This window comes from Eucalyptus grandis, chromosome 4, assembly GCF_016545825.1.
Source record: "Eucalyptus grandis isolate ANBG69807.140 chromosome 4, ASM1654582v1, whole genome shotgun sequence".
Classification (NCBI taxonomy): domain Eukaryota; kingdom Viridiplantae; phylum Streptophyta; class Magnoliopsida; order Myrtales; family Myrtaceae; genus Eucalyptus; species Eucalyptus grandis.
Genome location: NC_052615.1, coordinates 34,671,286 through 34,681,712, shown reverse-complemented (window position 1 = coordinate 34,681,712; position 10,427 = coordinate 34,671,286). Strand labels below are relative to the sequence as shown.

The window sequence follows — 10,427 nt, the reverse complement described above, 5'->3', positions numbered from 1 at the left end:
CACATGTACTCCTTTACAAAACATCGAAGTACTCAAACCTAAGCAATATATACGATTTTAAACAATGAACGAGCCAAATATATTTTCATTGATCAAATATAAATTTTAATTGACAGTGAAGATATTATTTAGTAGGTAATTATTTCAAGCAATATAAATAATTATTTTTAAGAATTTTTTAAATCATTTTCTTTTGCGAAAACAAACGGAGTTAAAATAAAGTAGAGCGATGTGGTGAAATTGGATTGAGTTCAGGAATGCGAAAGTTCGTTTCTCAACCCATCATGAGTGATGTAGCATCCAAAGGTCAAGTGGCTACCATTTGGCCATCGACAATGAAGACTCGCCAAACAATAATTAAAAGAGGTCTTTGAGTAATACTAAAGACATTGACATGAGTCCAAATTCAATTGATGTGACGAGTTGCAAGTCGATATTTCAATAAGCTCAACGTATTCAATGCTCCAAAATTTATCAAATCCTTAAATAAATGAAATTCGTATATTAATTTTAACGAGTGACGCCTTTATTCAATGGTATTTGTGGGGAGACTTCTTTTGAATGCAAGTACTATTATAAAGAGTCAGTCCCATGAACAGATCTCTTAATGCTTAATTGGTGGACAGCTACTATACGCAACAATGATTTAGAAATTTCAAGTCATTGTGGTTTCGAAGTGGATAATTCATAATTTGCACGAAATAAATGAACTCCTAAATCAAATCGCAATAATTTCTTTTGTTTTAATTTAATATGCTTGTAAAAATAGGCTTGTCATGCTATGCATACCACGCGTCCAAAGAAGGCTCGTGCCTGCACGACCACTGCATAGATAAACCGCATCCCAGCCTAAATTACAGTTTAAGTTACTCTGTTAATCACGGACCGAGAGAGAGAGAGAAACAATCTCTATATCATACTCGCCTTTGTCTTAATACAGAAAAAAAGAGAAACTAGCAGATTCCATTCTTCATCATCAAGCACGTCTCCTAATTGTCCTTTAGAGCCTGCACTTCCTGTCATTTTTCATAGGAAGGTCCCACCCTTCTTTCCAGAAATGAACGGATTGGCTTACGAGGACGTGATCATAAGCATATAGACAAGAGTATTAAGAAAATATTTCACCACGAGGGCCATATAATAATGAAGTGTGTTATTCAGCATTCAGCAACTAACTACAGTTCATCTTAGCTCCTAGTCAATTTGAAGATCAGAAGACTACTGCGCAACAACCTCTCCCATGGAATCTGACTTCAGTACAAGGAAGCATGCTTTAAGCTTGAAGAGGCTTTGGCTTTCAGATGCTTTGGAAGCTCGAGAAGGAAAGGTGAACCTTAAGCCAAGGACCCAATTTGGTTATGTGCCACAGAGCACTTCAATCATGAAGATGCAATCCACCAAGCTCTCAGTGTACTTGCATATGAGGAGCCATATGGAGCCCTACTGGTATGAGCGCTTGCTTCGCATCCACATGACAAGCATCAGCAAGAGGAATCAATTAGATGGCTAACCTATTTGGCTTGACGAAGCAAATCTCATTGATTCTTTTTTGTCCTTGAAGCAGAAGATGGAGGTCTCAAATCCTGATTTGAAGTCCTAATTATGAAAAGAAGGGTCTCCAAGAGCATTCCACATACCAATCCAAGAATTCCACCAGCAGCATTCTGGACATTAGAAGTTCCTCATAAGTAGGATAAGAAATGGAGAAATTGCATTTTAGAGAAAATACAAGCGACAAGGCAATCTAAGAACTAGAATGCATAAGAATCCATGATGGTTGTTTTTTACATACCATTACAGGGCTGTGGCCGAATAACGCTCTGAATGCAAAATATCCGAGCAAATATCCAGTAAACATCGTAACCACAACATGTAAGCCTGCAAAGAGACAAATTACCAAGTTTCTGAAAGTTATGCAGGTAGCGTGATGCAGATGTCTTGAAACAAACTATGCAAACCATGATGCACATGTGCAGGAATAAATAACCATATTCCTCACGAATATATTGGCAACCCGCCAAGTGGCATTACTGGGTCATAAGGGTAAACACTTGTGGTTTTTACAATACACATGCACGTTTGTTCCAAGGAAGTAATTGAAAAAACATGTCGCTTCTAATCAAGAAATCTCATATGGAAAAGAGAACAAGCATAGTTAACAGGAAGCAAGTGAGATGGGATAGCTATATTGCTACATCACCGGACTGAACAGCCACCGTATCTCTGACTTCAAGGATTAATCTACTATCCCTCTGCCCCAACCCCCATTCACTCAAATCAAAAGAGATGCAGAGATGATCATTACCAAACCCAAGTTGATCTTTGTAGGAAGAGAAGGGCTCATTGGTGTCTTTCTTGGGGGTAATGTCTTTCACGAGCTCCTCGTACGCTTTCTTTTCTGCCATCTCGGAAAGCTTCCTCAATCTCACCTTCAACTCTTCACTCTATAATTCAACCGAAAAAAACAGATCATCACAAAACAGGCTATGACCTATCAAACGAAGCCATTTATCAGCTAAATCTTAGTTAAGAGCCAACACCCACATAGTAAACTAACGAAAAATGCTAAAGTTCTTCACAGATTCTCCTATATTTGGTTTTATCAGTATCGGCAATCACAGATATCATTACAAAATATCTAATCAAGGTCGCAATTAATATGCTAGAAGACACTATACAGAGCCATCAACCATCTAAAGCTTTATTATAACTATCGATTTCACCCCCAATTATTCATCCAATCACTGATTTTGGATCTCTTGGCATGCAATCGCAAGAAAGATCAACCTCTTTACACAATCACCCTAATTAAGCAGCTAATTTTGATCAAAATTCTGACACCAACGTAGTAAAACATAAGCAAGACGCAAGCTTTTTTCACAGTAATTCGCACTCCTGAACTCGCGAAAAGCACAAAGACCATCAATTTCCACATCACGTCATGCGCATCAACAGCGCCCAAATCAAGCTACAGTACCTTCTCTCTGGGCTTGGGGCTAGTGAAGACGAAGTGCGACCCGGAGAGCAGGCGGGCCCAACCCGGCCGGGTCTCCGGGCGAGACGCGAACCAGATTTCCCGGAGCGACTTGTAAGGCAAATCGGCTGGCGAGGAGAGATCGGAGGCCAGGTCCCGGAGCTGCCCCGAGAGGCTCGGGTCTCGGGACGCCGACGAGAGGAAACCGCGGATGTGCTCGGTGGCCGAGATGATCAGCCCCGGCGGCGGCGGGTTTGGCGGGCCGGTGGCGGCGGGGGACGCGGCGGCCATGGTTTCGGATCGAGGGTCGATCGCCGCGAGCCGGGACGGAGGCGGATCGGCGGCCACGTCACCGTCGCAACGTATCAAGAAGCTGCACGTAACGCTACGCGACTCTCGGAAACAATGCTAATGTCTCTGAGGCAAGTCGTCGAACAGGTGGTGAGCGTGAAACGCGAGAGGCTCGGAAGACGGATCATTCAATTCTAGACGATAGCGGAGACGAAGAAATCAGTAAGTTGGGAAGGCGAACGAAGAAGAATCGATCGTGAAATTACTCTCGACCAAAGAGAAATGGGAGAGCGATTGAACTCTAGATGACATGAGAACTGGCGGTGACGGAGGAGAAAGGCGTGAACTTTCAGACGTGGGAGGGAGAATTTAGAGGCAGGTTTGAGGCCGGGCTCCCCTGCTATCGTGGGCTGCTTTAATGGGTCCTCTCTCCTCTTTTTTTTTCTTTTAAATAGACACCCATTTTGTCCTTTCCATATATATATATATATATAATCAGGAAATAACACTCGCGGTTTATGAACTATATCTCAATATGTAATTTAGTCCATGAATTTTTAACTTATTTAATATAATTTTTAAAACTAGGCATAATGTATAATGTGATCTTTAAATTTTTAATTTGTTCAATATAATCTTTTAATTTTTGATAAATATTTGATATAGGCTTGAATTGAATGGAAATATTCACTATAGTCCTTCTATTAATTCAAGACTGGAGACTACATTAAATTTTTTCATAAGAACCTGCAGCGACGAAGGAGAAAGGCGTGAACTTCAGACGTGGGGGAGAGAATGAGAGGAAGGCTTCAGGCCGGGCTGCCCCTGCTGCTGTTGTGGGCTGCTTAAATGGGTCTTCTCTTCTCCTTTTCTTTCAAGCGGACACCCCATTTTGTTTTTCCCATAAATATAATATGAGAGAAACAAGATGAGAGGTCGGGTAACTGATTCAAAAGTCTTCAATTCTTCTAAGTCTGAACATATTCACCATCCGGCAATTGGCGAGTCAATTCTTCTAAGTCTGAACTTTTTCCTTGAGTTGAATGACATTGTGGAGACATTGTGGATCTATAATATGAACTACGGAGGTTTCTATCAAAAATTGATTTAGCCCAAGATTGGTTACTTAAATGATAAGATCGGGAGAGTAACTTACATGCATGAAAACTTAGTTACAAAATTGAGCGGAAATTTATTCTGCGCTAATTCGAGAAAATAAGCATAGTTTTGTTGATTTAAATTAGAATGACCTGATTTTAAAGCCAAAAAAATAGAGATTCGAAGATTTATAACTTCTATGTTTTGAGTTTTCTCAAATAATAATTGTAGGTTTGTCCATTTTTGATGGAAGTGGACGAAACAGGATTGGACAAAATGAAGGAAGGATAGGGGCTTCAATGGTTGCTCTTTGAGGCCCCCAAGAAGTTGAAATTTCATCAATTTTTTGAGATTGATGACTATAACTCTTCGAGGATGCAGGCTTTAAAAGCCTTGACCCTTCAAAGACAGAGTGAAAACTCTTCTATGTTTTCAAGGGATTTGAACTCTTCAAGGTTTAAGGGAATTGCATTAAGCAAATTTATTAATCAAATTCGGTTTGTCTTTTACAGAGACTTGACGACCATTTATAGCAAAATGAAAGGAGCAAAAAACTAGCAAGCCTAGCAACTAATAGTCATTAATGTACATAGAACTCAAAGCTAGTAAATGTACAATATTTTCAATTATTATTACCATCTCAAAGTGTCTTGACACAAATTTCGATGCATTGGAAATGACATAATAAAAAATGGATCAATATTAGGTTTACTCACGAGAGTGTTGTTGATTTTGAATACGCATGAATCTTCCTTGATTGAACGAGGTGGTCTTGAATACGGGTTGCATAAAAAACTGACCATTTTGAATTCCGAATTACTTTCCCATATAACGAAGTTTTGGACAAGATTATAGGGATCACTAAAAGTGATTTTCAAGCGAGATGGTCCCCCATCGTCCATCCCTCGATTTGCCCCCGCGCCCCGACACCAAACGAGAATCCCCCACCAACTTACGTAGTCCCCTCCGACTCCTCCTTCGATACAGAACACGACATGCATCGATCGGGGGTTGAGGTTTTTGTCTTGTGGCCAAAGCAAAACCTTGGCACGCACTCCCCAACAAGAGCCCCAACTTTCCCACAAGCGACTCGCTCCATCGCTATGATCAATCCCTGCCATGGACATCAAACCAACCTCGCCACGTCCCCTCCACCCACCAAATTAAGCAAATCCAATCTCCCTCTCCCTGCCCAAATTCCCTCCTCATTTCTCTCTGTTCCTGTTGTCTCTCTCGTCCTAACTTCCCCCTTAAACATCAGCCCCACAACAGTCACTGTAAAAACTCCCCAAACCAGAAGACCCCGCCACCGCCCGTTGGCCTTTCCCTTTCCCTTTCCCTTCCTTCTTCTCGTCCCATGCGCAGAGCCGAGGGCGGAACGAACCCATCTCCGGCCGCGCACCGCCCTCCTCCCCGGCAATGTCGGGCCCGCCCGCTTCCCTAGAGACTTCCTACGCATCCCCGCCCATCACCATCATCCTCACCGTCATCCTCCTCGTCTTCTTCTTCGTCGGGTTCTTCTCCATCTTCTTCTGCCGGTGCTGCTTCGAGAACCTGTGCAGCCCCTGGAGCCTGAGGCAGAGCCCCTCCGCGAACCAGATGGGCGCCGCGGCCAGGGGGGCCGGTGACGGCCTCGACCCCTCGCTCGTGCAGGCCTTCCCCACCTTCGTGTACTCGGCCATCAAGGACTTCCGGCAGGAGAAGTGCGGGTTGGAGTGCGCCATCTGCCTGGCGGAGTTCGAGGACGAGAGCGTCCTCCGCCTCCTGACGGTCTGCTACCACGTGTTTCATGAGGAGTGCATCGATCTCTGGCTCACGTCCCACAAGACGTGCCCCGTCTGCCGGGGGAACCTCGACTTGCCCCTGAGCAAGCTGTCGGAGATGCGGCCGGTGGTCGCGGTTCCTCAGGATAATGCCATGGGAAGCATCCGCGAACATGAGGAGGCTTCTTTTCAGGGCGCGGTCAGCATCGATATCAAGGAAGGCGAGGACGAGGAATACAGAGGAGGGAGTACCGATCCTGTCGTCATTACAGAACAAGAGCATTGCAAGACCGAGAAGTTCCCGCGGTCGCACTCGACCGGGCATTCGATAGCTAGGAATAAAGTAGACGAGGACAAGTACATGTTGAAGTTGCGGGACAACGTGAGGGTCCAAATTCACAGGGGACACACCGGAAGCTGCATAACTTTCGGGGAATTCTCCGATCACGAAGACATGATGAGCAACGGTGGATTCGATCACGTGCTGGGCCACTCGACGCACCAGCCACAAGAATGAAAAGTTTTTGGTTTCGAATTGTAGGGTGTCTTTTCCTGCCTGGTTTCCCTAGTGGAATTGTCAAAGGCCGAGCGACGTGGATTGCTCGAGCATCTGACATGTTTTGATTAGGAATAGGAAGATAGTACAGATACGTGCTGCGAAACCTGAAAACATAGCAGTAGATCATCCTGAAGAGCTTCCTCGTTGGGTAGGGGAATTTTTTCTAAAAATTTAGCCTCGGATGAAGCAATGGCAATGTGGGATCATGACCTGAAGCTCGTTCATGCAGAAAATTTGGGCAACCGATGGGTCGTGCTCGGAACGATAGTTCCTGAAGTTCAACTTTCATCAGATTGATATGGGAAAAGGAAAATTATTGACGGTTTGATCTAGGAAGAAATCGAAAAGACTGGGATTCTTTGCCTGTACATGTGCTTGTACCGTTGCCGCTTATCCCTATTGTATACGTAATGGAGGTTGAATTATCTGAATGTCCAGGGTTTTTTGCGTCGCCGCCTGTCTCCTTCTCAGCAAAAGAATGACAAGAACTGTTGCAATGGCTATAAAAAGAATCTGGTACAAAAAGATGACTCAAACCTTCCTCTCTCAAAATCCAAACAATAAAATGATCACGAATCTCTTTATCTGAATGACTACATTGGTTCGTCAACAAAGTTGGCTGAATTTAAAATATCCATTGCAGTTCGTTGTCTAGATATTTTGTGCATCGACGGACTAATTCAGGTAGCAGAAATGTGAATCACCTGAAAGATCATGACAGAAAGTAAAATGAATAAAGTAGATTTGATATGGAGGCACATCCTCTTGCAAAATTTCCTCTTGTGGTCGGATCTCCAAATTATGCTTAACCAGGTGAAATGAATTAACACAATGTCATGACCATTAAAATTTTACTTCAGGCAGAGTAGAGCTAATCGACGACTCACTTAGACTCTATCTTGAGAAGATTATCAATTAGGAATGGTTGCAGATTTTACAATTTCTTGTCTGCCCAGCAGCAGTCTCCCGCTTGAAAACGATCTTTTCATTGAGGCCGGACCGATCAGACAATCCAAGAGCTTTCTAGTGCGGCCAGACCTGTTTAAAGGCTCTGATGATCCTGCATCACTGAAGAATTTTTCGACAGGAAGGCCTTCTTCTTCTGGGTGAAGAATCACATCAGCAACCGTAACCCGGTGACATGAATGATCCATTGAAATGGATCTCGTTATCCGTCTGACACCTTCATCACCTATCTCAATTACAGTGTGCCTGTTCTCCCAGCACCCCAGATCACTAAAAACTCGAAAGGGTCTCTTACGAGTTGCAGGATTTACGCTTGCTATGTCCTCTTCCTTTTCAAGCCTTTCTGAAATTTGTGCATCAGCTGAACTTTCAGTTACCTGTTGGCTTCCCACCGAAGAACGATTACCATCACCCAGATAACTTTCAGCTGCCAGAGAAGGTAATTGAACCGGTGAAGCACCGACAAAAACTATGTCGGAACGACACAGGGGGCAAGAAGAGTGGGACTTGAGCCATGTATCTATGCACGGGATGTGAAACGCGTGTGTGCATTTGGGCAAAAGCCTTATGCTTTCGTCCTCGTCGAACTCACTGAGACAAACCGAGCAAGTCCCTTCGATCAACCCCACACCTTTCCTGTACTTGCACACTGTGATTGACTTGATCACCGCCTCGTCCAGTCCAATTGTCTCAATCTGCCATGGCTCGTGGACCGCTGGGTTGTGATCATCTTCTAATTGTACATTGGGCTCCTGGTCCTCTCTCCTCCTATTCTCGGTGTTGCCGCAGTACTTCGAAATTAAGACATAGTAACTCACGAGTAGGAGAGCGCTCGCCATGATTCCAATTACCGCAATCACAAGAGGGGAGAGTCTAGGACCAGAGTTTCTATCTGAGAAATCGAGTGGCGGCGGTGGCGGCGGGAAGACGATGTAACACCATTGTGGACAGTATGAACTGCAAAAGCCCTGTGAACAGTCTCTTGTGTTTGTATATGTGAATGGCACCCAAGTTTTTGGGTTTCCCACAGATCCCATGAGAAGCTAAAGAGGTTCTGATATATGCCTTTAACTCTAGATGACACTTCTAATCCTGTAAAAGAAGACTCGGGAATATCAGGAGAGCGTCTGTAGGTTAAGGACACTGCAAATTCAAGAAAGTTTTTTACATTTCAGACTTAAATGGGATTTGAAGATAAAAGTTGATGGAGAAAAGCTTTACCTGAGAAGTGGGTGTGGATTGGAAGGCTTTCTGATGGTGGGTTCTTGATCAGAAACGAGATAGGAGTTGCAAAAGAAATTGACGATTTGGCTTGTGGGAGAAGCTCTGCAGGTTAAGGCTGGCAAGAATGGGCGAGTACAGGGCGAGATTATATGTGTGGGAAGGAAACTTTGTTCAAAGAGACAAAAAAAAAAAGAAAGTCAGGAGGTGGCGATGAAAAAGGAGACAACAGGGAGAAGCGTGGAAAGCAGTGAAAAAAAGAGAGATGTGAAGTTGAAGAGGGAAGTGGTCTATAGTGAGGGTTCACTTCCGTTCCTCCTTTATCTTTTCTAGTTCAACCTCATTCTCTTTTCTTCAGCTTTTGTTTTCTTTTGGTTTTCTCTTTTCTTCTTGGGCATATATTGGTATTGTTGTTGACCGAAAGCATTGATGGTTAAGATCTTATTGAAGCGATCAATGCTTTTCGATTTGCTTGTCCGAAGCCAGCTGAAACCAATATGTAATTTATCAATTCAATCCCTTCATGCATGCACAGAATTGGAAACAACCAGTACTGATTGATAGACTTGAACGTGTACCAAGATTGACAGACTATCTTGCTCCAGTTGATAATAAGTGCCGTCAAGGCAGTTGTACCAGCCAAAAGGAGAGCGCAAGCAAGCATCTGCAATTCTTGCTTAGGGCCCTCTAGAAATAAATATCTGATTAAAAAAATATCAACAGAACAACTATAGTCCTAACAGATTCCATCTCCTATTTCTGTGCATTTGTACTGTAGTTTCGTCACTTTCGTAAGACGGGGATGTTTGGGTTGGTAGATGTACAATGACTTAAAATGTAATAGGCTATTGCTTGCACACGCTTGGCACATCCGAATTGCTAGATCGTATGGCCTCACATGAGATTGATCATATTCAAAATAATTAAATGTATCGGACTCACATGCATCGAATGGTGATAATCGAAGCATAGGTCCATACAAAAGCTCGTGAAAGGCAACACTACTCATCCCAATGATTGATACCCTCATGCCCCAACTCCAAGATTTGGCTTTTGGGACCAGGTCTGAACAACTGTAGGAAGCCAAGGCAGCGGGATTTGCAGACGCTATCAAACTTGAAATTGACGAAAGCCACAGAAAAAAGGGGGTATATGTCTTGACCATTAAGGCCCCCCCCTATAGCCATTTTAGCAAGAGAAATCACCAGAGAGAGGACAACATCTTGGCCAGCAAAGAAAAAGTTTTAGTCAAAGCAAATCAAAGCAAAGCGCCAAATAAAGTGGAAAAACTCTTGTATAATCAGTCAACAGCAAGCTTGGTAAAGTCGTCGGTGCAGTCACCAACACTGCTTTTTCGGTTCTCCAAGGAACGGAAACCCTAAAAAATTGTGCTCTTTTATGTGCCTCCTGGGAATGCAAGATGAAGAGTGAGAAGCAGCGCAACTGTGCTCATTCTTTTGCAGAAGTACATTCAAATCCCAATGCCTGACAGAAGCTCCTCCTCGGAGGAAACAAAAATTCATTTTGATTCTCTGATGTCCATGGAATTGCATAA

At 43.4% G+C, this 10,427-nt stretch overlaps 3 protein-coding genes across 4 annotated transcripts; 1 reads left to right on the top strand and 2 right to left on the bottom strand.

Annotated features, from left to right (window-relative positions):
• Positions 1–1,088: 1,088 nt before the first annotated feature.
• On the bottom strand, positions 1,089–3,652 carry LOC104442030. The gene is made up of 4 exons (XM_010055319.3): positions 2,978–3,652; positions 2,306–2,444; positions 1,793–1,878; positions 1,089–1,664 (listed from the first exon to the last, which is right to left on the bottom strand). The coding sequence occupies exons 1-4, from the start codon at positions 3,263–3,265 to the stop codon at positions 1,536–1,538; spliced, it is 642 nt and encodes a 213-aa protein (XP_010053621.1). The 5' UTR covers positions 3,266–3,652; the 3' UTR covers positions 1,089–1,535.
• Positions 3,653–5,475: 1,823 nt separating this feature from the next.
• Positions 5,476–7,136, top strand: LOC104442029 (RING-H2 finger protein ATL29). Its single transcript, XM_010055318.3, has one exon. The coding sequence runs from the start codon at positions 5,783–5,785 to the stop codon at positions 6,641–6,643; it is 861 nt and encodes a 286-aa protein (XP_010053620.2). The 5' UTR covers positions 5,476–5,782; the 3' UTR covers positions 6,644–7,136.
• A 314-nt stretch (positions 7,137–7,450) lies between these two features.
• LOC104442028 (RING-H2 finger protein ATL51) lies at positions 7,451–9,325 on the bottom strand. 2 transcript variants are annotated; one of them, XM_018872334.2, is made up of 2 exons: positions 8,873–9,325; positions 7,451–8,794 (listed from the first exon to the last, which is right to left on the bottom strand). In XM_018872334.2, exon 2 carries the CDS (start codon positions 8,686–8,688, stop codon positions 7,597–7,599), a length of 1,092 nt encoding a protein of 363 aa, XP_018727879.2. In that variant the 5' UTR covers positions 8,689–8,794; positions 8,873–9,325; the 3' UTR covers positions 7,451–7,596. The 2 variants fall into 2 exon arrangements, with proteins under 2 accessions (XP_018727879.2, XP_010053619.3); XM_010055317.3 differs by having other exon boundaries at positions 7,451–8,743.
• Between the last annotated feature and the right edge of the window lie 1,102 nt (positions 9,326–10,427).

What these genes read in the sequence shown, in the direction of transcription:
- LOC104442030 (XM_010055319.3), bottom strand. Translation starts at nt 3,265, where the DNA reads ATGGCCGCCGCGTCCCCCGCCGCCACCGGCCCGCCAAACCCGCCGCCG. An exon ending in CAAAGATCAACTTGGGTTTG is followed by an intron (nt 1,879 to 2,305) that starts GTAATGATCATC and finishes GTCTCTTTGCAG; the next exon opens with GCTTACATGTTGTGGTTACG. An exon ending in TCGGCCACAGCCCTGTAATG is followed by an intron (nt 1,665 to 1,792) that starts GTATGTAAAAAA and finishes TCTAATGTCCAG; the next exon opens with AATGCTGCTGGTGGAATTCT.
- LOC104442029 (XM_010055318.3), top strand. Translation starts at nt 5,783, where the DNA reads ATGTCGGGCCCGCCCGCTTCCCTAGAGACTTCCTACGCATCCCCGCCC.
- LOC104442028 (XM_018872334.2), bottom strand. Translation starts at nt 8,688, where the DNA reads ATGGGATCTGTGGGAAACCCAAAAACTTGGGTGCCATTCACATATACA.